Source organism: Chlamydotis macqueenii, chromosome 1, assembly GCF_036417535.1.
Source record: "Chlamydotis macqueenii isolate bChlMac1 chromosome 1, bChlMac1.mat, whole genome shotgun sequence".
In the NCBI taxonomy this organism is placed as follows: Eukaryota; Metazoa; Chordata; class Aves; order Otidiformes; family Otididae; genus Chlamydotis; species Chlamydotis macqueenii.
The window spans coordinates 85,807,366-85,835,104 of NC_141556.1; the positions used below are offsets into that span (position 1 = coordinate 85,807,366).

The 27,739-nt window shown below is 44.9% G+C and overlaps 1 protein-coding gene across 1 annotated transcript; it reads left to right on the top strand.

Annotated features, from left to right (window-relative positions):
• Nucleotides 1–27,595, top strand: LOC104482137 (antigen WC1.1-like). Its single transcript, XM_086766466.1, has 16 exons — nucleotides 1–125; nucleotides 4,328–4,642; nucleotides 6,157–6,465; nucleotides 8,024–8,338; nucleotides 9,147–9,458; nucleotides 10,079–10,396; nucleotides 12,377–12,691; nucleotides 17,721–18,035; nucleotides 19,513–19,575; nucleotides 19,666–19,980; nucleotides 20,177–20,212; nucleotides 20,525–20,662; nucleotides 20,963–21,058; nucleotides 21,651–21,734; nucleotides 23,979–24,131; nucleotides 27,287–27,595. The coding sequence occupies exons 1-16, from the start codon at nucleotides 47–49 to the stop codon at nucleotides 27,391–27,393; spliced, it is 3,270 nt and encodes a 1,089-aa protein (XP_086622592.1). The 5' UTR covers nucleotides 1–46; the 3' UTR covers nucleotides 27,394–27,595.
• Nucleotides 27,596–27,739: the final 144 nt, after the last annotated feature.

Consider the following 27,739-nt stretch of genomic DNA (forward strand, 5'->3'; position numbering starts at 1 on the left):
GTTTGGTCTAGGCAGTGCCTAACAGAGAGTGAAGTTTCATCTGTCCATGATCAGGATGGCAACAAAAGGATGTTTTTCTGCTCCAGTGTTGTGGCTGCTTCTCCTCACCATTCAGGTCTCCCTGGGTAAGTACATACTTTATTTCATATCAGGCAGCGAGATAGGAAAAGATTGTAAATTCAATATAAATAGGTTGTTATTCCATTAACTCGTAAGGCAAAGTGTCAAGTAGGTGTTTAAATACATTTCTGTCTTTGATTCAATCTCCTTGGTGATCCTGAGAGAAAGAACTGTAAGCCATTTGTAACACTTTTGCATTTTACTCAGATATCTGTGACTGGCCATTCTCACAGGAATTCAAGTCAAAGTTTAGTAAGCAGCCAAGTTGTAATGGAAACCAGCTGAGTACTCTTACTAGTGTCTTACCTCCCCTGTTGAGCCCTGGGTAGACAGAATTAATAACTCCAGGTCTTTATTCAATACCAGCTAAAATGGTGTTGCTGTGCTCTGTGTGTCCAGGGGAGTTTGGCTTGGTAACACACTGTCTCCTCAGTTGTTCCTGTATATCTGAAGCTTATCACTATTTGTCTCTCTGCTCTTCTAGAGCTATACGTACATATTTTAAGCTGATTATGACAGCTAGATTTTGGAATCTCTATTTTTGCCTCTATGCAATGGAGGTGGCACTATGGCGTCGTGACTGATGATTCTCATCATCACCATATGATGAGAACAAGACTTCATGGTTGATACTTTGATGTAGCATGCCCCTCATGCCCCTGGTCTTAAAGGTTCTGACCAGCTGTGTGGATGCAGTCACAGTTCAAGCGGATGGGAAGAAGAGGCACAGGCTTTTCTGTGAAAAAAAAGTGTGAAGAACAATATTAAACATTTGTACTTAGACATCTTTGTAGCAATGTTTGAGTGTCAACTGAGCAGTACTGTAGAAATGAGAGTGCGTTTTCTGCCAACTTCTTTTTAATAACAGTACAAGAGTGAATCCCTGGCAGATGCAGACAAGAGTAGCTTTACCTTAACACCATTATCAGCACCCACAACCCACGCCTCTGCTCTGGTGGTACTTGAAGTCCCTATGCTGCCACAGCCCCCTGCTGCGCCCCGGAGAGGGTGCAGCGTGCAAGCAGTGCGGGAGGCACAGCCATCAGGGAGTGAGCAGACAACCCACGACTGAGGCAGCACATGTATGCTGAAAACCTCCATGTAGGTTCCAGGTACAGGGATGCATGGCTCACTTGCATCCCTGGCCTACAAGGGGAACCAGGTCTTCAGCTAGAGCAAGCCAAAATCTGATGCCTTATTATCCAAGAAGAACCTCCCTCTGTGACTACTACCACTCAATTCAATGACGGCATTTGTGGGCATGCTATGGAGTGTGAGGAAATACAAAAGATTGCGCCTGTAGGTATCATAAAAAAATAACACGAGATTGACTACAGCAAACAATAGTTTTTATTAGGGAATATTTAAATCTGTTAAATGGGTTATGTCTAACTCTACATCCAGCCTTGCATGCTGTTAGGTCTTGAAAACATCAGATGCTGGATTATTTAAAAATTCAAGTGCAAAGAGGTTGATCAGTCAAGTGAGGAGCTGCTTGTTTTACTCTTGGATATGGCCCATGGAAATAGGTTATCTGATGCCTTTACGAATGTATTATGAATTTAACTTTTCTTAGAAATTATTTATCCTTTAAATGTATGTATTATTTAGCTGGAAATACTCTTTCTTTGGACCACATTCTTCAAATAAACTGTGGGTTGTTCTCCAGAACATCTTTCAGGAGAGTCTTAAAAGACACATTACAGAAAGATTATACTCCCTCTGAGACAACATGTTGCAAGTACAAAGGTATTTTGTAGTTATCAGAAGCTTGTGCTATGTATGTGTCGTAGTTCAGCCCTGATTGGGACCACACAAAGCAGTCTCTCTCTCTCACTCCCCCCACCCTCCAGTGGGACAGAAGGGAGAACTGGTAAACAACAAAAAAAAAAAAACAACCAAAAAAAAAACCACCAGCAAAAACACATGGGTTGAGATTGAACAAAAAGTAAATTTAACAGCAATAACAGAAGAGAACAAAACAGTCATGGAATACAAATACAGTATAATAGCTTACAACAAATCTCCACACCTAGTTTCTTCCAAGTAGCAGCAGGCTCCCCTCAGCACCCTCCTCACTTATATACTGAGCATGATGTCAGATGGGATGGAATAGCCCTTTGGCTAATTTGGGTAAATTAACCCCAGCTGTTAGCTAATTAGTTAATTATCCCAGCTGGGTGCCCCAGCCATAGGGGCTACCAGCTCCAGTTCTCCACCCAGCTCAGGTGAATGTTAACTCTAACCTAGCCAGAACCAGGACAGTATGTGAGAGATTTTCTTACTCAGGAAATTTGAGGAGAGAGGACAGTTTAAAAAAAAAAAATAGTTTTTGGAAGTTACTAGTTAGTCACTTGAAGAATGTCCCTTAAATTTTTTGTGTTTCTGAAGCTAAATGATAAGCAAAAAGTTGTGATGAAGTCAAGCAATGCCAGCAAAGAGGTAAAATCTTTGGTTAGGTATAAGAGGTGATCATGTGTCAAAGCTATATTGTCTATGTCTGATGAAGCAGGGAAGAATCAGGCTACAGAACACAAGGAGATAGAGGCAAAATTGCCTTTTGTTCACTACTACTACTGAAGGCAGTGGCTGCATTAGCATCAGTTCATGGGCTAAGACTGACATACAGGGAATAAAGAGAGAAATTAGATTTACTTTCAAATGCAAAGAAACATTATATATTGTTGTCTCACAATCTCAAATGACAGCAAGTGGTATGTAGGCACACCTCTCTCTTTTGAGGAAGAGAGAGAAGGTATTATCTTCCACACCAGATTGTTTTAAAAACTCTTGCTGGAAAACCCAAGCCTCATAGTGCAAATTAATTATCTTTTGTCACTTATCAAATACCATCATTGACAGGAGACAATCTCTGAGAGGTGTATTTCTGGACTACTTGCAAGATGTGCACAGCTGCACTGTTTTCTGTCCACGTCACTGCCCAATGCTGGGTCATAATGAGTACTGCAGGTTTCTCTTGGTACCTGATCAGGTTCTGATACCATTCTTGCTTCCAGTGGAGTCTTATTCACTAAGAACTGTGTCTGTCTTAGCTAACTGTGTCACCTTTGGAGAGGTGACTCCTATGAGTCATGAGCTGTAGAGTTGGTATGAGGGTACAGCAAGGGCCAGCTGCTCCAGCTGCCGAAACACCTGTCTGGCAGGGCACTGACCCACTGACCAGGGTTCAGCCCCACAGTACCCAAGAGTGGCTTCCTAAGAACTGCTTCTGTGTCCCATCATCATTCCTGTGTTTGAATGTAACAAAGTTCTCCCTGTGTTTTCTAGCCTTCAAGTCCCCGTGCTAAGACACTGTATAATATTTGAAGCATCTGTAGTAGCAGTTCAACACTGTAAAGCAAGAAATCAACACGTGCATCTTCCCTCTTCTGTCAGGCTCTTTATCAAGTGCTCTGTGATGACTGTACTGTTATTTTGTGAGTCCATAGGTAAAATAAGTGGGAAATACGTATCCCTATCAAAGGAAAGAGCCAGACCTGGGAGCAGAGCAGGAAAAGAGGGTTCTTTGGACATAAGACCCACCCCAAGAGATGGCAGGGCATGAGGAACAACATGAAGACCTACCTATCTGTCTTCTGGTTATGCTACTGCATCTCCTGAGATAGCTTCCATCTCTTATGAGGAATTCTCTTCTCTGGTCAGAAACTCCTGACTGGGGGACTCTATGGCTGGGGCAAGAGAAGGAAAGAATAAACAGTATTGGGACACTGAGTTGCAAGTAATAGTTTGTCTGAGAGGAAGAAATTAAAGTAGACGAGGAAAATGGAGTCTTCATTCCGGAAGAATGAAGAAATTGGTGCCCAGTGAACATATTCAGCTGGTTATCATTATGGCAGAACAACAAAGAGAAAGGAGGAGTTTCTGTTGAAGCCTTTGTGAATCAAACAGCAGGGACATTACTGAGCATTTCCCAGTCCTGATAGGTCAGAAGAAAAGAAAGCTCACGTGTCATTAGAAATAACTTGAATTCTAGCACTGCAGTTAGCTCAAACTTGCAAATACAGACATAGTTCTCTGCAAAAAAAAAAAAAAAAATCTTTAAGTTGGACTATTTAGAGAGGTGAATTGAATAAGTCTGATTTAAGAGTAAATTAAGAGTAATAATAATCTCATTAACCATCTGCAATAGATAATGGTGATTAGGCACTGTTCTTTCCGTAAACTTGCTCTGTCTCTGTGTATGAAGGGGCTGATGAATTGAGGCTGTCAAATGGAACTGGCCCCTGCTCTGGGAGAGTGGAAGTAAAACATGAGGAGCAGTGGGGTACTGTGTGCGATGGTGACTGGACCATGGAAGATGCTGAGGTTGTTTGTAAGCAACTACAATGTGGATCTGCTGTTCAGGCCCTTAGTCGAGCTCCTTTTGGAGAAGGATCTGGACCAACGTGGTTGTATCGAGTTGACTGCCGTGGTGATGAATCCGCTCTCTGGAACTGCTCACATATAGGATGGGGTGCTTTTACTTGCCCTCATTACTTTGATACTGGAGTGATCTGCTCAGGTAAGAAGTCATCCAACCTTGTATAATAAAAAAATGCTACAAGGCTGAGATAAAACTTTGTCCTAGCTGGATAAAGCCAAGTACTGCACGGAAGTAACAATTTCTCCATGGCCTCTGCTCAGTTAAAGCAAGTTAAACTAGCATTAAGTCTTCTGCTGGCTACAAGAGTATGTCTCCTTTGCCTGGGCACAGCAATGACATAGAATGGAAGCAGATATATATTAAATGACACAGAACAAAAAAAGAAACGCTATTTGTTTCTACCACAGCTCTCCAAAGCAACAGGAGAGCAGTACTAAGCTTGTCTTTGACCAGCAATGGAGGCTGAAAAAGCATGTGCAGATGGAGAAGCAAGAAAATGCTGTGTTATGCCATACAGCTGCCCTTCTTCTCCAGATCTTTGTGTCAGCTAAGACAGGACAGTCTGCAACAGCAAACAGTGTCTGTTTGGCTGCCTTCCTCTGCAAGATGTGCTTGGTTTTGTGCTTTGGATAAAGTACCATTGCAAGAGGTTTTTCCTTCCCAGCTTCAGGACTTTACATTTGCCCTTTTTGATTTTTGTAAAGTTCCTGTCAGACCATTAATCCAGCCTGTCTACATCCCTCTGAATGGCAGCTCTGCCCTTGGGTTATCTCCCCCTGCCCCCCAAATTGATAAGAGTGCATTCCATCACCTCCTCCAGGTTGTTGGTAAAGATGCTGAACAGAACAGGTCCCAGGAAAGACCCAACAAGTGATATTCCACTTGTTGTCAGTCTCCAGGTAGAGTGCAACCCACTAATCCCTGCTCTCTGAGCCTGACCGTCCGATGAATTTTTTAACCATGTAGTTGTCCACCCACCTAGACTGTAACATCCTACTTTGGACACAAGAATATTGTGCAAGACAGTACCAATGGCATTGCTAAATGTGAGGCAAATGATACACACCGGTTTCCCCTCATCCACAAATCCAGTCACTTTACTTTAGAGAAAGTAATAAAGTCACACAGGCATGATTTACCCTTGGTAAATCCATGCTGACTTTTCCCATTTATCTTCTTTTGCCCAGAAATGTGTTCCAGGAGGACTTACTCCATATTTTTCCCAGGTACCAAAGTGAGGTTTACCAGCCTGTAGATCTCCAGACTGTGTTTTTTGCCTTTTCTGAAGATGGGTGCAACATTTCCTCTTTCCTCTTTCTAGGGTGCTTCAGTTTCCTATTTGTTTGAATAATGAAGTCTTGAGGACAAACACCAGTAAATGGCTATTTATTTATTTAGGGATTGCTATGTTTCAAGCATTTGGCAAATGTTCAAAACTTCCCTCCTTACGCAGCTTCCCAAGGATTTAATACATTCCCACACACCATTTTCTCTTTCGTCAGTGGCATACTGGAATTGCTACAATGGATATTTAAAAGTGTCAGTGGTCCTCAGAGAAGTGACATGTGTCTTGCCCATGAAAATAGGGGAGTTATTACATTAGGTCAGTACAGCCAACCGTTGATCTAGGATTTCTTGGGGTTTTTTTACAGGTTTCTCTGGACTGCATCTGACTGGAGGGGACACCACCTGCTCAGGACATCTGAAAGTAAAACAAGGAGAAACTTGGGCTATGGTCTGTTTTTCACACATTGATTTCAAATCTGCCTCTGTTATATGTAATGAGTTAAACTGTGGCCAGGCTGTGGATATCTTGAGAGGAACTTATTTTGGAGACAGACATGAACAAATCTGGCAAGAAAAGTTTCACTGTGTAGGGAATGAGACTCACCTTGCACACTGTCCCAGGATACTGCACCGTATTAAGACATGCTCTCATTATGGCACTGTTGTATGTTCAGGTGAGATTTTGTACTGACGTAATTTACCTGTGTCCTAAATGTCTTCTTCCTGTCAACCCAAAGTTCAGAGCCTCTGCATATTTCTGTGGTCCTCAGAGTTCTTGTGTGCTTCCCCTGTCATACCTTAAGCCATCCAGGGAAGGCCAGGAGGTAATAAAGAGCAGCCCCACAATCTCTCATTCACTCTACTGAGAGTCTGCATTTAACATGGGCTATTCTAACCATTTCACTTCTGCACCAGGGATGCAGATCTCAAAATGGCTGTAATTTCTTTTCTAGAGGTATGCATTCCATAGTGCTGAGAATTCCTTACATTTCTTTCTCATATACATAGAAGGAAAGATGACCAGAACAGAAAAGTAGGAACTTGGAGAAATCTATTTTTTGTGCTGCCAATGTTTATGTTAATTCCTGACACTTCAGTTATTTATAAAACTGGGAGACGTACCAGACCTCCAAACAGTCAAAGGAGGCACAAGTTATAAATTTAAGTTATTAAAAAAAAAAAAAAGAAGAAGAAGTTGTCAGAGGCCTGGATGACTTTAGTTGTGACTGCCAGGTAACATTATTTAAGAATTTCATACAGTCATGGTTGCTGGGGGCTCTAAATACAGCTAACTTGTTGCCACCCACTATAAAGGTGATGATTTGACCTAGAAAACACAACTTTTTTTCCTGAGGGCACAAATCAAAAGGGGTAAACTGAACATGGGGCAGAGCTGCTGGCAACACCCTGTCACAAAACGAGCCAGAAAAGGACTGCAGTTCCCATGCACTTCCCAGTCAAAGGGCTGCAGCCTGTTTCAAGACTGCCTTGGACACTGTCCCACTGGCCATGGCTGTGGAGCTGTGGCAGCCGAACAGCCCGGTTAACGTATCAGTAACTGACAGGTCTTGGCTTCTGCCTCCATCTTGCAAGACTCACAGCTCAGAGCAGAAGTCCAGGTCTCATTAGGCGGAGTATGATGCAAGGACCAGGCAAGGGTAAGAAGTAACAGTGTGAGAGGACAGAGGGACTGCATGGGGCTGGCAGTAGGACACCACAGTCCTACCCATGCCACATTATATTACTGTGAATATGCTGACCAGCATAGCCTTTTGTGTTCAGACCCTTATGCTGTGGCATGGATGAAAGTTGAGAATTGCACACTGCAGTTGCTACTTACCAGGTAATGTGAAATGACCAGCTACTGGGAGAGTGCCACTAGTAGCTCCTACTCTGAGTTTCTCACGGGCTCCAAATGCAAGGCAATGCTGAAACTGCTTCTGCAAGAAAAGATGTTGCAAGGTAGTAGCAGTATTGTGGGGGGAAGAGAGAGCAAAGTGGAGGAGGAGAGACTGAACTTAAAAGACTTTTAGTCATGTAGTGCAGGCTACAACATAGACAATAAAGATGTTTTTTTCAGAGCTAGCTTATGAACATTCCAGTCTAACATGCTTCCCAGTAACCTGAGACATACTGAGTGCTAGTTCCTTGCAGCTAGATGTCTCTTACAATTTTCAGTGTAATAGTACAAAAAAAAAAAAAAATTGCTAAGTTCCTTTATTCTTCCTGCAGGCTATGGTGGGTACAGGCTGGCAAACGGCAGTACCACATGTTCAGGGAGAGTAGAGCTTCTTCACGGAGGCACATGGGGAACCCTCTGTGACTACCTGTGGGATTTACCAGCTGCCAATGCCCTCTGCCAGCAGCTGAACTGTGGAGTTGCCCTACTGATACCAGGTGAACTATCCTTCGGTAAAGGAAATGGATCTGTCTGGAATGGCACATTCAGCTGCAAGAAGAATGGCTCACACCTTAGAGACTGTCCTGTGAGCGCACTAGGTCATGATGAATGCCCTGCTGGAAAAGACGCTCGTGTGGTATGTTCAGGTGAGCAGCGAAAAAGTCTAAGAGGAGAACTGAAAAACTCCTTCTTTGAGGAGAAATGTGCACGCAAAATCCAGAGGGTGTCTGTAGAGCCAAACTCCATCTTTTATCTGCTGCTACAGGCATTTCCAGGAGTTGGGGCTGCACTTCACCTGTACCACAAGGCTGCTCTCTGTGAAATTCTCCTAGTATCAGGGAATAGCATGAACAGGGCTGCTCCACAAGGTAGGGTGAGCTGAGGCAGAGGGTGAGGACAACACAGGCCGTGTCCTTACCCACCAAGGCAAAATCCAAAGCACCTGCAAAAAGGACAGAGGAAGGTACTGATAACAAGGTCTACTAATAGTCCCAGATAAGGTAAAATAATCAGATGTACAGTCCAACTGGAGAGTACAGTCAGGAGTAGCAGGAGACAAGACTGGAGGTAGTTACACCAGTCACAAACTGAAAGCCTGATCCAGGTTTAAGTGAGACCTTGGACCAGTAGCCCGAGGATGGGGCTAGGCCAGAGGCCGTAGGTGAGGCTGGTCAGAACAGTTAAGGTCTATTGGTTCACCCAGAGCCCCGAAACATAGAGCCCTGAGTTTAAAAATTGCTAAGGGGACCGGATTCTGATTTTTAGCCATTCTTCTCAGTAAAATAGGGTGGACTGAGGTCTAGTTATGAGTATGGAAGTTCCAGTGACCCAGTGGAGTCATTTTTACTACTGAATGCTAAGGAAAACTCATTCCCATTTCCCAGTCACTTTCAGGTCACGCTCATGAGCCCTTATGAATATGACATCTCAGTAATCACTTTCTTTCATATTCAGGGTGCCCAGGGGGCAGGTTGGTGAATGGCACCACGTGCTCTGGCAGAGTAGAGGTCCGCCATGGAGACACGTGGGGAAGACTCTGCCGCTCCCAATGGAATCTGCAAGCTGCCAACGTTCTCTGTCATCAGTTGAAATGTGGCTATGCAAAGTCAATCCAGACGGGAGACCGTTTTCTGGATGGGAATGGGCCTGTATGGAAAGATGCTTTTCACTGTGAAGGGACAGAATCTTGCCTGTGGGATTGTGCTCAAGTGACTTTGGGCAATCCAACCTGTTCAGTCAGAGAAGCAGCCACTGTTATTTGCTCAGGTAAGTCATCAATGGCCTTTTACGAGTAGTGCAACTTCAGACCAAAGCAGCATTGGTGATCTCACTGTCAAGTAAGTCTGGTATGTCAGCCTCTCTTTAATGCCCTTTTCTTTCCCATACTCCTTCAACCTTGGTTTCAGCATAAAAACTTCATTTAGTAGAGGGATTCACATTGTTTAGATGTGCCTGACTCCTCACAGGACCTAGTCTTTGAGCTGGGGAAGCCTTTCTCGCTTCCCATTGTAGACCTGTGTGTGCACGAAAGCAAACAAAGCCTTAACAGAGGCTGACTCCTTAACCAGTGGTGAGAATTACTCTTTAACCAACATAGAAATTTGTCTTCCATCTCTCTTCTTCATGTTATTTCTACTGCAGTAAGAGAAGTAGATATTATTCTAATATCTAGTAGATATTATTCTAATATCAAATAATATAGAGAGGTGGTGGAAGCCCCATCCCTGGAAATGTTCAAGGATGGATGAGGCTCTGAGCAACCTGATCTAGTCGGGGATGTCCCTGCCTGTCCCTGACCTTTGAAGGTCCCTTCCAACTCAAACCATTCTATGATTCTATGATTCTATGATTCTATTCAATACATTTTCCAACTGTCTTTTGCCTAGGTCTTGCTGAATCACTCAGACTCTCAGGTGGTGAGAGCCGTTGTGATGGGCGCGTTGAGATCTCTCTCCATGGCATGTGGAGCAGAGTCCTGGATGATGACTGGGATATTAAGGATGCTCATGTGGTATGCAGACAGCTCCAGTGTGGAATTGCCGTGAAAGCCTATTACCTTCCAAGGTCTGAGCGAGGCATGGGTCTTGTGGGCTTAAGAAGTGTCCAGTGTGCTGGAAATGAGACTCAGCTGATGCTCTGTAAGACCTCCCATTCTCACACCCTGCCAACGGGAGTTGCTGAAGACGTTGGTGTGATTTGTTCAGGTGAGTTACTGTGCAAAAGGAACTGAATGATTCCTGGGTTGCCTTTAGCTCATCTCGTGCAGTGGTCTTGCCAGATCTTAAACAGGCATGGGTGTGAGCTTCTGATGCCCACCTGCTTGTATACTCTATGGGACAAATGATAGTTTAAAAAGTAAGTGTTATTTAGATAATGCTTTCTTCATCTGAATTTCTTAATGAATTTATCTCACTGAATCAAAAAGAAACAATAGAATACAGAAGCCCTAAGAATACTAATTTGGCCATGACTGCCACACATTCTGGCTGTCACTTGGGAATTAAATAGGTTTTATTATATGACATTTCTATATTTATAGATACCTGCAGCCTTTCTAAAGTAAGTTAGAACTGTTTCTACTCTTCTATTTTGTAACCCATCTGTAACAGAAACTGCCTCTGTCTAACTAAACAAGTTTAGATAGAAAACAGCTTCTCAGGCTTTCTAAGGTGATATATACTTATAAATATACACATATACTTAGTATGACTAGATGCTTCTTCTTGATTGTAACATCTCATAGGAATTATTTAAACATTTACCTGATGCAGGAGTAGGCCCTCCCTTTATGTGGTTTTAGCATCACAGGAGTTCTGCCCAAGAAATCAGAACAGAAGAACTGGGCTGCATCAAGAGGAGCGTGGCCAGCAGGTCGAGGGAGGTGATTCTGCCCCTCTACTCTGCCCTGGTGAGACCCCACCTGGAGTACTGCGTCCAGTTCTGGAGTCCCCAACACAAGAAGGACATGGACCAGTTGGAGAGGGTCCAGAGGAGGGCCACAAAGATGATCAGAGGGCTGGAGCACCTCTCCTATGAGGACAGGCTGAGAGAGTTGGGGCTGTTCAGCCTGCAGAAGAGGAGGCTCCGGGGAGACCTGATAGCGGTCTTCCAATACCTCAAGGGGGCCTACAGGAAAGATGGGGAGAAGCTGTTCAGTAGGGCCTGTTGTGATAGAACAAGGGGTAATGGGTTTAAATTAGAAGGAGGTAGGTTTAGATTAGATATTAGGAAAAAAAATTTTACAATGAGAGTTGTAGAGCACTGAAACAGGTTGCCCAGAGAGGTGGTGGATGCCCCATCCCTGGAATCGTTCAAGGCCAGGCTGGATGAGGCTCTGAGCAACCTGATCTAGTCAGGGATGTCCCTGCTTCTTGCAGGGGGGTTGGACTAGATGACAGTTGAAGGTCCCTTCCAACTCTAACTATTCTATGATTCTATGATTCTATGAATATAACACAAACATGATGCTTTAAACATGCTTTAAACATGCAACCCTGTGGTGGTTTAGCCCGAGTCACCACACAGCTTCTTGCTCACGCTCCCCCTCCCCAGCAGGATAGGGGAGAGAACTAGGAAGAACGGAAAACTCACGGGTTGAGATAAAGACAGTTTACTAGAATAGCAAAAGAAAACTACAGTAATAACAAAATATAAGGATACTAAAATATACAAAATGAACAATGCATGATTTCTCACCACCCAATGTCCCAATGACCGATACAGCCCATCCCAAGCAGCGATCACAGAAACAAAACAGCAGCAAGCAAAGGAGCGAAAGGAAGCCAGCAAGGTAGAGGGAACAATGCCAGCGAAAGAGAGAGAGAGAGATGGAAGATAGACGACCCTCCCCCACAGGCAGCCCCCACTTATATACTGAGCATGACGTTTATGGCATGGAATGCTCTCTTTGGCCAGTTTGGGTCAATTATTCTGTCTGTCTTTCTCCCAGCTTCCTACATCTGCATATTAGAGAGGCTTAGAAAGCCAGACAGTGTCCTTGGTCTCATTAGCAACAACTCATATCATCAGGGTGTTTATCAGCATTTGTCACATCTGAAATCCAAAACACACCGGCTACTAAGAGGAAAATTAGCTCCATCCCTGCCAAAACCAGGACAAGCCATTACACTGACCTGTGCATTATAGTTATATTGCATGTTGACAGCTGGATTTTTTTCCTGCAGGTAGCAGACTGATCAGGCTGGTGAATGGAATGGGGCGCTGTGCTGGAAGAGTAGAGCTTTATCATGATGGCATCTGGGGCACCATCTGCGATGATAACTGGGATCTATTAGATGCTAATGTTGTTTGTCAACAGCTGGGATGTGGACATGCCATCAAGGCATTTGTCTCTGCTTACTATGGCGAAGGCTCAGGACAGATCTGGCTGGATGATGTGAACTGTACTGGGGCTGAATCTGATCTCTGGGAATGTCCCTCTAGGCCATGGGGCCAGCACAACTGCCAACACAAAGAGGATGCTGGAGTCCTGTGCTCAGGTGTGTTCAGAGAATCCTTTTCTGAGTCTGTGGGTTGAATGCGGAGGGTTACATGAAGGGGAAGTGGAGAACAGATTTATCTGGACTGCCTCTTGCCCTCTCTTGACTGCAAGTGTGGTTAGCCAGCACATCCCCTTGGTCCCACCAAGATGCAAACTATCTACAGAAGTCCTTATTTTGTGTTAACATACACATACAAAAAGTGTGTGGTGGGATGGCGTATTTGGGGGATAAATTGGAGGGTTTCCATAAAGGTTTCCACAGCAAAGGGCTGTGGGTGTTCCTTGTGCAGGAGGAAGTCATCAACTGCCATATGCCTGTGACAGCTGGCTCTGAAACCAACGGAAACAACCCACTGTGCACTAAAGCATCGCCCAGTCAGAGGAGCATATATGGGTGGATATGCTCCTGCATATTTGCCAGAGTGGCAGCTGCAAGAAAGAGGAAAAATGAAGGGGAATTGGAAAAAGACACTGCTGTGGACATGGCTGGAGACATGGTTCCCATGCCAGGGGAGGTATGCCTCTTGAGAGGGCTGTGGCCTGTGGATAAGCCACATGCAAACAAATACGCTTCTGAAGTGACTGCAGACTGTGGAGGATCCACACTGGGGCTGGTACAACCTCCGAAGGGACTGCGGCAACGTGGAGGGCAGTTGGTCAGCCTCGTTCAACCAAGTACAAAACCTGAGGGGACTGCAGCCTTTGGAGAGCTCACAATGGAGCAAATAAATCTTCGCAATGGAGATTTAAACACGATGTGACCAGAGCCAGCGCTCAGCACTCCACCGCTGAGGCAACAACTGCTGCGGTGCCCGCAGGACCCGCAGCGACGCGTCCCAGCACAGCGGACGGGGGGTTCCCCAACCGGGGAAGCTCCAGGAGAGGCGCCAGGGGAGGCGCCAGGAGCCGACAGCAGCCTGCAGCTGGCGAGAGAGCCGCTGGCGAGACCGGTGGGGAGCCGGGGAAACCAGCGGCCCAGTCTTCCCCTGCCACCCGCGTTAGGGGGCACCAGCGACCAGGGTGGGCAAACAGGGTGCGGCGCAACAGTTTGTGCAGCAGGGCGGGCACCTCCTCTCCAAAGGAGGGGCGTTCCACTGGGTGAGAGGGGGAGCTGAGGCCCGCACAGCCCCGCATCTGGGCACCGGCCGAGAGCACTCATCCTACCTGACCCTCAAGGCAGAATGGTGGGCACTCACCTGAGGGCAAAGGCTGTAGGCCTGGTTGGGAGGCCTGCACGGGCTACCCCAGCAGTGGCCGATACCTCCGTGCAGGTGGAGGAGCCAAAGGGAGAGGCTGCAGTGCAGACCTCGGGCTGCAGGAGGGGCCTGGACCTTTCTCCTGAGCAGGGACAGGAGAAGATGTGCCCGGGTGGAGGAGGTCCTGCTGCAGGTGGCTGAGCCGCAGGAGGCGGTGAGGAGGCTGAGAAGGAGTTGGGTAGCTGGTTCCAAGCGCTGGAACCAGAGCCCCCAGCCAAACAGCCAAAAACTCCCCCACCAACGCATGCAGAAGGGAAGGGAAGCAGTGATGCTGAGGAATGGAAGCATGCAAAAGCAAGGGCCAGCAGAAGAAAGAGACTTCCTCTGACGCCTGAGGTGCCCTTGCAAAACCGCTCTGCAGGCTGAAGAGAATAGACCCAGCTCATCAGGAGAGAGGCTGGAGTTGAGCAAGGCAGCCCAGCCTTGTTGTACAGTGACCAGTGCAACCAAAAAAAGGCGACGGGTGATAGTAGTGGGTGACTCTCTTCTGAGAGGTACAGAGGCACCCATTTGCTGACCCAACAGTCTCTAGAGAGGTGTGCTGCTTACCAGGGTCTCATATCAGGGACGTTACTAAGAGACTACAAACCTTGTATGGCCCACAAACTATTATCCAGTGCTGCTGTTTCACGTGGGGGCCAGTGACACAGCCAGGAGCAGTCTGAGCAGTATCAAGGATTACAGAGCCCTGGGAGAAACGGTTAAGGATTCTTTTCAAGGTAATTGTCTCATCTGTCCTCTTGGTCAAAGGGAAGGGGCCTGAAAGAGCCAGTCGAATCTAGCAAATCAACAAATGGCTACAGGAATGGTGCCACAGCCAGGGCTTTGGCTTCTTAGACGATGGGACTCACTTTGAGAAGACTGGTGTACTGGGGGCTGATGGGGCCCACCTAACAGAGGGGGAAGAGCATCTTCGGTCATAGGCTTGCCAGACTGGTAAAGAGGGCTTTAAACTAATGCTGCCAGGGGAAGGGAACCACAATCCAGCCCACCACTGTCAGTATGGTGCCAGTGGCAGCAACAGGTGCCCAGAACCTGGGGAAGGATCGCAGGTAAATACGAGAGCACCTAAAGTGCAGCTCAAGGTAATTCCAGCTGCTCCAGCCAGCCAGTCGGCTTCATCAGGGGCCCAGCTTAAGTGCCTCTATGCTAACGCATGTAGCATGGGGAACAAACAGGAAGAGTTAGAGATGTCTGCATGCCTGCAGGGCTACGATCTTGTTGGAGACGTGGTGGGATGGTTCCCATGACTGGAGTGTTGGGGTGGAGGGATATAGGCTCTTTAGGAAGGGCAGGCAGGGGAGACAAGGAGGGGGCATGGCCCTCTATGTCAGCAACCAGTTGGAGTGCATGGAGCTCCACCTGGGGATGGATGAGGAACTGGCAGAGAGCTTATGGGTCAGTACGAAAGGGAGGGCAGGGACAGGTGACATTATAGTGGTGGTTTTCTGCAGGCCACCTGACCAGGAGGACCAAGTGGATGAGGCTGTATAGACAGATAGGAGCAGCCTCATGGTCACAAGCCCTGGTCCTCATGGGGTACTTCAACCACCCTGACATCTGTTGGAGGGACAACACAGTAGGGCACAAGCAATCCAGGAGGTTCCTGGAATGCGTGGGTGATGACTTCTCCTGCAAGTGATAGAGGAGCAAGCAAGGAGAGGTGCTATGCTGGACCTTGATCTCACCAGCAAGGAGGGGCTGGTGAGGAGGTCAAGGGAAGCTGTGGCTGCAGTGACCATGAGATGGTGGAGTTCACGATCCGTAGGGCAGCGGGGAGGGTGTGCAGCAAGCTCTCTGCCCTGGACTTTAGGAGGACAGACTTTGGCCTCTTCAAGGATCTGATGGGTAAAGTGCCATGGGATACAGCCCTGGAGGGAGGAGGGGTCCAGGAAAGTTGGCTGATATTCAAGAAGCACCTCCTCCAAGTTCATGAGCATTGCATTCCAACAAATGCATGAGAAACACAGCAACCAAGCTGACCAGCTGGCTCAACCTGCCAGTAGAGATTTGGGATGGAGCATATAGGAAAACTATTTTTAGATAGATGAGCCTATGAAACTGCTGAGCATACGGCAAGGGATCAAGGACAGAGAACACCGCTTAGGCTTGTCTTAGGAAGATACAGTGCAAGTATTTAGGCAGTGTGATGTCTGTGGAATAACACAACATATAACGTGAATGATGAAACAGTATGCACAGTGAGAGAAATGAATGTTTGGAGACACCTGGCAAGTGGATTATGTAGACCAAACCTTTCCTCCCCAGCACCACTGGCAGATGCTATACTCTCATAGTGGTAGAGCATCACAAGGATAGCTAGAAGCTCTCCCCACCCAGACAGCAAACACAGGTAGCAGCCTGGAAGAAATAAACAAACATATCTGGTGGCACCATGGAATGCCACATAGGAAGGAATCAGACAATGTAAGTCACTACAAAAATATAACCATTTAAGGATGAGTAGAGTGGGTGCATTGCCAGGCAGCTGGAAGAGTAGAGCTGTGCAATGATTTACTTAAATCCATGCTAAAACACTAGGAGAAAGGTCTATCAGGAACTGTATGACATCCTCACCTTCCTTGCCACCAGGAAGATCATAGAATCACAGAATGGTTAGAGTTGGAAGGGACCTTCAAAGGTCATCTAGTCCAACCCCCTTGCAAGGAGCAGGGACATCCCCGACTAGATCAGGTTGCTCAGAGCCTCATCCAACCTGGCCTTGAACGTTTCCAGGGATGCGGCATCCACCACCTCTCTGGGCAACCTGTTCCAGTGTTCTACAACTCGCAATGTAAAAAAACTTTTCCTAATATTAACCTAGAGCCAGGAACTTGTCATAGCAGCCCAAAAGAAAACCTGAGCTCAATCAGGTGATAAAGGACCAGCCAGACCTGAGGATGCTTGGGTTGGGAAGCCTGCAACAGTGGGCCCTATTGTTTGAAGAGCAAGGTTTACTTACTGGTTGGTCTTTGTAAAAAGAACAATTAAGTGTGTGTCTTTACATAAAGTAAACAGAACAGAGTATTCTCTTTTTTTTTTACTTTACCTCATAAACTATGTTCTTGTTCATGTGTTTTGCAGGGACAAGGTGTGGCTTTTGTAATAAAAATATATTGAGATTGGTACGATGTTAACTCCTATAATGTGGTTCCCAGAATGAGAGGTAGCGTTTTGTTGGCTATATATGCATATTGTTGCCATATCCCATGTCTGGGACTAAAGGTAGAGTTTATAATGCATGGATTTTGTGATTTTATGATGATGGTAAAGTACAGTTTATAATGGATGTATGTTCAAATACTTCTTAAATAGCTGTTTCACAGAGGTGAGGGGTGACATGTATTGACTATAACTGTTAGGGTTTCAGTCACCAGAGGCTGCAGGAGTGCCCTGTGCTTCTGCAGGGGAGCCATTCCAGCTGGCTCTGAAATTACTGCAAACAAGTCATTGCACACCAAAACATCAACAAATCAGAGGAGCACATGGCACCTATGCTTCAGCATCCCAAAGAAATAGGCCTGCAACAGTGGGGTGTGGCCATCACTGTGGTTTGTGGATGTAGATGCTGGTGAATGCTGGCTAACCAGAGAGGATCACTATATGACTTTTGGTTTTAAGTGTTTGTCACTTTTAAAGTCTTTTCCTCTGGCACTTTCTCATTCAGAGTGATGAACAGGACTGTTATCAGATTCTAGATTTCAGTCATCACAGACAAGTTCCTAGCAGAATCAGGCCCCTCTAATTCAATTTTTTTGTCTTCATTCCTAGAGTTCCTGGCTCTGAGGCTGGCAGATGGCAATGACTGTGCTGGGCGGCTGGAAGTTTTCTACAATGGGACATGGGGGAGCATTTGCTCCAACCATATGCCTCAACTCACTGCAATGACTGTATGCAAACACCTGAACTGCGGAGATGGTGGGGAAATTGACAGAGACTTCAAATATGGCAGTGGTTCTGGACCCACATGGCTGGACCACATTGAGTGTACTGAGGAACATAGCTCACTGTGGCAATGTCACTCAGAACCCTGGAATCCTCAGTCATGTGATAACCGAGCAGAAGAGACCCATATTTCTTGCACTGGTAATTAGAAATGCATCTGTACCAAACTGCCCAGACAGATACCTAAATCTATGCATGCATAGAATCATAGAATCATAGAATGGTTAGGGTTGGAAGGGACCTTCAAAGGTCATCTAGTCCAACCCCCCTGCAAGAAGCAGGGACATCCCCAATTAGATCAGGTTGCTCAGAGCCTCATCCAGCCTGGCCTTGAACGCTTCCAGAGATGGGGCCTCCACCACCTCTCTGGGCAACCTGTTCCAGTGTTCTATAACCCGCATCGTAAAAAATTTTTTCCTAATTTCTAATCTAAATCTACCCCCCTCTATTTTAAAACCATTACCTCTCGTCCTATCGCAACAGGCCCTACTAAACAGCCTATCCCCATCTTTCTTGTAGGCCCCCTTGAGGTACTGGAAGACCGCTATCAGGTCTCCCCGGAGCCTCCTCTTCTGCAGGCTGAACAGCCCCAACTCTCTCAGCCTGTCCTCATAAGAGAGGTGCTCCAGCCCTTTTATCATCTTCGTGGCCCTCCTCTGGACCTTCTCCAACTGGTCCATGTCCTTCTTGTGTTGGGGGCTCCAGAACTGGACACAGTACTCCAGGTGGGGTCTCACCAGAGCAGAGTAGAGGGGGAGAATCACCTCCCTCGACCTGCTGGCCACGCTTCTCTTGATGCAGCCCAGGATGCGGTTGGCCTTCTGGGCCGCAAGGGCGCATTGCCTGCTCATGTTGAGCTTCTCATCCACCAGCACTCCCAAGTCCTTCTCTTCAGGGCTGCTCTCAATCCATTCCCCGCCCATATATGGGCATTGTAGTAATTACCTCATATTCCTTTGTTATCTACTATATATTATTTCTAGTTTCATAAAAATGACACTAACATTTTTCTTTGTCTATATCTCTGATGTAAATGAATGGATTACAATGACAAAAGTGTCACCGAGTGCAGTTACCCAGTTGAAATCCCAAGGAAGTGTGTGATAGGACGGTGCTATTGCATATTTTTAAAGGAAAAATCTCTGATACACAGTCAATCTGTGAGATCTGTGTTAGGATCAGACTTTTTAAGAAGTCTAGAGCCATGTATGTGTTTCTGTATGTATGGAGGCATATCAGTGCATACGTACATGTACACACATGCATGCACATAGCCAGGGACAAGTGTATGAATTAGTTCATTTCTAAAGGTCCATTTCTACTGCCTGCTCTTACAACAGTATTTCATACCTGTGGGTTCCCACTATAATATAAATGAATTCTAGCTGACATTCAAATCTCCTGAAAGGGATCACAGCTGCCTCACACAAGAAGAAAGAAAGCGCAGTCATCAGAAAGATTATTCACAGCAATAGCCAAACAGTGATCCACCAAGTACTAAATAGGTCATCTATAAGAAAAAAATTAACTTGATTATTCAATTTTTGAGGCATTTTATACTCCCTCGCTCTTTTCAGAGAATAATCAAATTATTAAACTCAGTATTTACATTCTACAGGAAGAAAAGCGGCAACGTCTCCAGCCACATTTGTTGAGTGTCCAAACTCTACAAGTTGTTCAGGTACCTCTACCTCTACCTCACTTTCTCCTTATTGGTCCCTGTGGACCTTCTTGCTGTTTCGGCAATACAGAATGTTTCTGTCTTTTGCAGACAGAGAGAAGTTACGAGTCATAGGAGGAAAGGATGGATGTTCCGGCAGAGTGGAGATTTGGCACCAAGGTTCTTGGGGAACAGTCTGTGATGACTCCTGGGACATGGCAGATGCTAATGTTGTATGCAGGCAGCTAGGCTGTGGATCTGCTGTGTCTGCTCTGAGTAATGCTGCCTTTGGGAAAGGGACTGGTCCTATCTGGTTGGATAAGGTGCACTGTAAAGGAACAGAGCTGTCTCTCTGGGACTGTCCTGACAAGCCCTTGTTCAGCAACAACTGTGATCATAAAGAAGATGCTGCTGTGAATTGCTCTGGTTAGTGACAAGTCTTTTGGTTCATTACACAGATCTGGGAAGAAGGTGGATAGAGGAACATTATGTCAACTGTAGATCCCTGTGACTAACCCCTTCATGAATTTTGACTGCAGGAACCTCAGAAATGGTGTAGAGATGTTCTCCCTATTTTTCACACTTGCCTCTTCCTTAATCTGGACTCACCTTCCTTTTGCAGGTATGACAGAAACAACAGCATTACCCACTAGAGCAGGTAAAATGTTCCTTCTTCCCCCTTTCTTTCTCCCATCAAATGGAGATTTAATGTCCCTGATACTGCACAGCAGGTAAATCAGCAATATATTCCAGCTCATCAGAAAGAATCTCCCGCAGCCTTTTGTAAAGGAGAGCTGAGTAGCACTATCCCCAGTTGCTGAATTCTAGCTACTTGAGCAAGACCCACAATTGGGCAGCAGGTGAACTCTGCTAGCCTCACCCTGCTAGCACAGGCACAGCAGGAGACTACAGAGGAGCGGCCCTTTGGGTCACTTGATTCTCTACCTGTTGCTTCTTCATTTCCATTCAGATCCTCCCCGCCGCCCCGCAACAGATAGTACGAGAATTTCAACGTCTGTCATCCTCTGCATTATCCTGGGGGCCCTTCTCTGCCTGGTCCTTGCCATTCTTGCTGGGCAGATCCGAAGTGCCAAGGCACAGCAGAGAGGTGAGTCCCTCAGGACTGGTGTGAAATGCCTCCTTGACATGGCTGGCGAGTGTTTAATTAGCTGGGGAGGCTGGAGGGATGGGTGACTGAGATGAATGGCATCTGCTGCCACACTGAGATTTTCCTTTACCATATGGCAGTGAAAGAGCCCAGCAGTGCTTATCTTCAGTCAGCACTTCTCAGTGACTTTCTGGGCACCAGACAGGCCATGTAGGCCCCTTTAGGTTACTTCTCCTTTTCGTGACCCCAGCCTGAGTATGAGCAGAGATTATGTGAGTGATCATTGCCTTTTACTTTCAGGCTCCAGGCTATCCTATGACCCCTTCTCCGAGGCTGTCTATGAAGAGATCGACTATGACCTGCTGAGGGAAAAGCAGGGCATGACTGGCCTCTCAGGTCTGTATGTCTTGCTCTTATCAAGGGAAAATAACTGAGGCTAATTCCTCCTGGTGGCCCAGATCCCAATCTGATACTTTGCAGCTCCCAAATCTACTCAGAAATGGAAGATTCCTAGATTTTAGGAGAGGGATTTCCTGCCCACGAGACTCATTGCCAATTCCTCTCCTAGGGACAATTCATTTTGTGCTGTCCTCAGTGTAACCATAGAAGATAGATCAGTATATGTCAAACAAACAAGCAAACAAGCCCCTAAACAAAGAGAATTTTGCTGCAGTTATTTAAAGCAGGAACAAATAAAGGAATACTTTGTATCTCTCGCCTAGAAGCTATATGTCTCTATAGGCTTCCTCTTGGCAACTGCTTTTCTCCCTTTGCTATTTACCTCCCCCATGAGCCACAAGAAGTGTTATGGGGTCCCTGAGGGATTCTTGGCTATTCCACTTAAGCCTTACCTTGCAGGAGTAATACTGACTGTCCAAGAATTGCTTGACTTGGGTAGTATTACTGTAGCCTACTCTTTTCCTCATAATGCGCTCTTAGCAGCTACGAAGAGTTTAATCTGATATCACACTCTTTCTCATGTGCCTAGATTCCTATTCAGAGAGTTCAAAAACAAAGGCACAGTTTTATAGCGGGGACAGTGATGAAGGAAACGGTCCTGGAGCAACTCAAGGTAATGGAACATGGCAATCCTACAAAGAAAGAGACTCAAAATCATGGTAGCTTTTAACTTCCAAAGCATTACTGGTGATTAAAACTTTTTTCTTGCTGCACTTCATGCCTACTAGTGATGTTTCGATGTGAACCAAAAATTTCTGTTTAACTCTTGTGGTGGAAGAACGTCATACAATCTCATACACAAGTGCTAGTCTTCTCTTCTGTATGAGAAGTTGAAAATAAATGTTTGCTAGTAGTATCCAGCACTTTTCACAGGATCTAGTCGCACAAATCCACAATTTGACAACTGCTTCTCCCAGAAATTGCAACTGTAAGCTGTTGCAGCTTGTTAGCTGTTGCTTCATTTCTGAGATAAATAGGGAGATTTAAGACACAGGAAAAACATGCCCCAAATAAGAACATTGGCATACCATTGGAGTTGATTATGGAATTTTAATCCAAGTGATCTGAAGAACTTGCAATTTGCCAGATGTGGGGGGTTTTAATTTGAAAAAACTGAGGGAGAGCAAATGTTTGTGGAAGAATTGCGTTTCCTTAGAGCTGTTCCTAGCTCTTAGCTATTGTCTGGTCTCAAACAGTTCAACTGCCAAAGGCATGAGCAGTCTTGGATCTCAGCTGCCCATATTCCTGACTGTCTGCTACGCTATGTCTTTAATTTTATTTTCTATTTTTTTTCTTATATTAAGGGGATTTTCTTATTTAAAATTAAACTAAAAGCTTTCCTTTTCCTTACTTGCTTTGAAATGCTCATCAAGAAAACAATTATTCCAAATAAGATCGCTCTTTCTTGTTCAGATTGAATATTTAGTATTAGGTTAAAAGCTAAATAGGAGTGCTTTAATTGACTTTTAATTTTATATATGCATTATTTGTATGCCCATGTGTGTACATATATACTCTAAAACAGTGAAAACTAATATTCTCTGAGGGATGGCTTCCAGTTAAGTACAGACCACAAAGCTAGTTGTACCTGAGGAACCAGAGGGCTGGCTACTCACAGAACTGAGTTTGATGGATGGACTATTTAATGAATAAGGAACTGTCTGGATGGCCGCATCCAAAGAGTTGCAGTCAACAGCTCAGTGTCCAAATGGAGATCAGTAGCAAGTGGTGTCCTCCAGAGGTCCATACTGGGACCAGTAATGTTCAGTATCCTTATCAATGACATAGTAATGCGATTGAGTGCACTCTCAGCAAGTTTATGGATGACACCAAGCTGAGTTGTGCAGTTGATACGTGTGAGGGTGCCATCCAGAGTGACCTTGGGAGGTTTGAGAAACAGGTGAATATGAACCTTACCTCATGAAGTTCAACAAGGCCAAGTGCAAGGTCCTGCCCATGGGTTGGGGAAATCCTCAGGATCAGTACAAACTGGGGGACGAATGGATTGAGAGGAGCCCTGCGGAGAGGGACTTGGGGATACTGGTGGGTGACAAATTGGACATGAGCTAGGGATGTGCACTTGCAGCCCAGAAAGCCAGTCACATCCTGGGCTGCACCAAAAGAAGTATGGCCAGCAGGTTGATGGAGGTGATTCTGCCCCTCTACTCCACTCCAGTGAGACCCCACCTGGAGTACTGCGTCCGGCCATAGTCCTCAGCACAGGAAAGGCATGGACCTGTTGGAGTGGATCCAGACAAGGGCCACAAAAATTATCAGAGGGATGGAACATCTCTCCTATGGGGAAAAGCTGAGAGAGTTGGGCTTGTTTAGCCTGGAGAGAAGAAGCAGAACTGCAGATCTTTTTCTCCAAAGATTTGGCCTAAGTTTGTAGCCACATGTCCATAGCCAAGTGGCCAATGGTGGCTACTTAGCAAGATTACTTCAGAGAAATTTAACAGAAGATAGTTAAAGTAATGAAAAGATAGGGAAGCAGGCCCTACACAGAGATAAACAAGGAGTAGTTTGTCATTTTGCAATTATGGAATACAATGGGGAATCTAACTCTGAAGTAAACCCTGTAACTAATTGCCTCTTTCTCCAGATCTTCTTGCCCCTCCTATCCCTCCTCCATGTTGATTTTCACTTTCTACTTGTTACAGCAATGTATAACAATTATTGGAGCTGTATCATTGTTGTCTGGAATACCTTATAGTCATCAGGAGGATTCTTGGTTTATTATTGTTCATTATCATCATGATCATGTCAGTATTACAGGTCCTTGTTGCTGGATCATCAGCTACTGCTTTCTGTAGTGGAAGATCTCTCATTGTTATAGTTAATACCTGTACTATTCCAGAGGTCTGTCCACCACCTGGAAATGCCCTGGAAAATGGTTATGATGATGTGACAGAAGCCCCTGGACCTAAAGATGCTTCTCTTTCTGGGCAGAATGAACAGGAAATCATTGGCAACCCTGAAGAAAGTGACAGAAACAAGGATTCACAGACAGGTGAGGCCAGAAAAGCAGCGCTGTTAGTTTTCATAATCTATAGTTACTGTATTGAACTCAAGGTGGAGCGTATCCCAACGGATCACCGAGGTTTTATCTAACCACTGTCAGGAAGAAACACTAGCTACCTACATGAAGAGTGTAGGTTAGGTGTTTGTTCTACAGCCACTCTATTCTTACAGCCATTCAGTAGCAGTGTTTCCACAACCTCTGCAGGTAATCTATACCGATGCTGTGTTTTCCTTACAGCTATAAAACTCTTGCCTGTGGCCTAACCTAAGTCTTTACTGCTGCAAATTAAAATTGTTACTTCTTATTACAATGACCATGGGGACTGAGGAGTTGCATTCATCTTTATAACAGCCTTTTAAGTACCAGAAGGTTGTTAACATCTCTCCTTAGTTCTGTTTCTTATTTTGTTTCTCTAGACTACCGCAACCTAAACTAGTCAATTCTCTACTTAGGTCTTGTTGACTAGACCTCTGCTCATTCTGTACGTCTCCACTCAGGCTGTGTCAGTAGGTTCATATCTTTCAAAAAGTATTTAAAAACAAAAATTTTTCAGTATTTCTGTACTGCATTATACTAAGACCTTACTAGTGTCAGGTAGAGCAGAAAGACCTCTTTATGCATGCTAGTGTGATGTTTCCCTTTTTTGCAATAGCATGGCACTCCTGACAGTGTTCAATGTCTGGCCTGATGCAACTTCAAATCCTGCTCTGTAAAATACTACAAACCATTAAACATTGATCTTTCTAATTATGCAGTTGATTGTTTCTCCCTTCATCTGTATTCTTGTAAGTTTCCTTATTAGATTTCATTCTGTGTTCATCAAAACTTTGCCAGGATCATTTGACTTATAGTATAGTATGGTATTATCTGGAAAATATAATAAGAAAAATGTGTCTTTTATCTTAGGACTTAATAAAATACTCAGTTGTATTTAGGGCTGTCAAATAATCTTACCTGGTACCATGAGCTACACTAAGAGTATCATTTTTTACTGAATTTGTACCCAGTCTGCAGAGGTTTGAGTTAAACAATATTTCTCTACTTTACTTATAAAAATATCATTTGAGTGACAATACCCCCTTATAAAGGCACTTTTAGATAATCAGAAAGAAAAATCGGATTTTTCCGGTGTGATTTATCTTGATAAATCCATAGAATCAGGGAATCATATACTAGTTTGGGTTGGAAGGTACCTTTAAAGGTCCTCTAGTCCAACCCCCATGCAAGGAGCAGGGCCATCTCCAACTAGATCAGGTTGCTCAGAGCCTCATCCAGCCTGGTCTTGAATGTTTCCAGGGATGGGGCATCCATATTATCTGTTATCTACTTGCTTTTTTCCTTCTGTCTCCTTGCAAGTAGTTTATTTGTTCTCATATCCTTCTGAAGTTGAACTTTCTGTAACTCCTAATCTTGTTCCTTCGCCTGCACACACCATCTTAAAGACAAGAATATGTTGTTCCTATTTTCCAAGTCCTTCAGAACCTGTTCTCTGTGAGTTCTTAAAGACAGTGGATAATGTCTGAAGGATGCATTCAGCTAGGTTTTCATCCTAGCACTATTTTTTTTCAGGCCCATCTAATTCAAAAAGTATTAACAAAAAATATTTAAGATAGACTTCTCTTTCTCTGTGCACTTAATATAACTGTGGATCAGCTGCTGAACTCCACCTTTTGGGGTAGTGATAAATATGAGAAGATATTAGGAGTTGCTAAATCTGCTAGTCTGTTGGAGGTTCCATGTCCCTAGGTCCAGCCAGTAGTGAGGCTGAGAGTGTGTAGGCACACACACAGATGCACACACATATAATACATACATGCAGATACGCAAGGCTGGCTTGTAGAACCAACACAGACAGAAAACATAGCACTCAAACGCAAGCAGCACCAATAGCCTCATCCTGTTCCCCTCTCTGGCTGACCAGGATGAAAGCCTATTGGTGGAAAACATAGGGTCCCTCCAAGTAATTGGCCTTAGACACTTAGATTATCCAGTAGCTGCCCCTGGAATCCTTGGTTTCTCAAGTTGCTAGCACCTGCATGTACTAACCTTGGAGGCCCACAGACCCACTCCAGTTTCTGGTAATCAGACCTACACACACACACTCCCCGCCCCCCACACACACATGAACGCTATACTTTCACCAGTAATTGGCCTTAGACACTCAGTCTATACAGTAACTGGTCCTGGAAAGCCCTGGCTTTCCACTTACTTCACAGACCCACATGCACACTAGCACCCACACATATGCACAACACATCCCCCTGTAACTGGGCTTAGACATGCAGTCTATCAAGTAACGATCATCTGGATCCCCTGACCTCCCTTACCTGCTGGTGTTTAGGCATGTTAGCCCCAGAGACCAAGAGTCGCACCCCAATTGGTGGCACTTAAGAGTTCTGTCTACTCCAGGCTCTCCAGTTGCTGGCACCACAGATGCACAGATCCACTCTGACCCGTGGTCCAGCTCTGGTTGTTGGCACTTAGACCTCCATGCACACACAAACACGCAGAATGAAGAGCCCCTTTAGTCAGGAAAGCAGTTAGAAATGGAGTTTAATGAGAAGACAGTTCCTTCTCAAACTACATTGATCCCTCCCCTGTGCTTTTGTTTCCTTCTCTAAGCAGCCCACAGTAAGTTGTCTATAATCCCAAGACGCTTTTTTCTTGTATCTCATAATAAGTCTCATACGTTTGTGGGCAACAACACCCCTTGGTCAGTAAGGTGGGTTACATTCTCTTAACAGGTTTCAAACACAGACAACAGGCTGAGCATTCTCCTGTAAGGAGCCAGATCAGGGCACACTTGTGGGATGAACAAGGACAGATCTACTAAATTTGTAATGTGTCAGATAACACTTGAGGCTGTAACACAGAGTTGGTTATTTAGGGATTTTGAAGAATTGCCTTTATTAGAAGTGTTTAAAGTTAGATCAGTAAGCTGTTTTGTGATCTTTGCATACGTGTACATGTAGCAGGAGACAGAATGAGAGAAGCATTTCTCAGGGCTTCCACAGCCATGCATATCTATGGTTCTAATTTCTGGAGGAGACAACAGAGAGCCCATGCGCCAGCTGCACAACTGTGTAAAGGCAATACATACAGGATATGCATTTATCTCCATGTTCTTCCCTTCATGTTTTCAGACTGGAGTCCTAATATGTCAGGAAACAGGACCACTGAGGCTCAGAAACATTCAACCCCTGCTTTTGAAGATACAAGCTATGATGACGTTGAAGAGCTGGGAAATTGATAGAGACTGCTGAGCTGTACTGACCACTTTTGGAAATACACCTCTGTTCATCAAATGCTAATCGGGTACTAGTAGAACCAGAGCAAACTGCATTTAGGATTAGTTTACCTATGTTTATTTGCATAGAAGCAATTACATACTTAGAAGAAATACAAGCATGACTTAAGAAAATCTTTCTAATTTCCCTTATAATTTCTGGTTGCCAAGACTGCATGGACACTTTTCCTTTTATTTCTAAATATTTTCATTGTAATTTTTTTTCTACTGAGTTATTTTTTCAACTTATAATATTTTCTTATTAGAAACTATTTAAAGATCTCTTCTCAAATGTATGCTTACCCTTCCA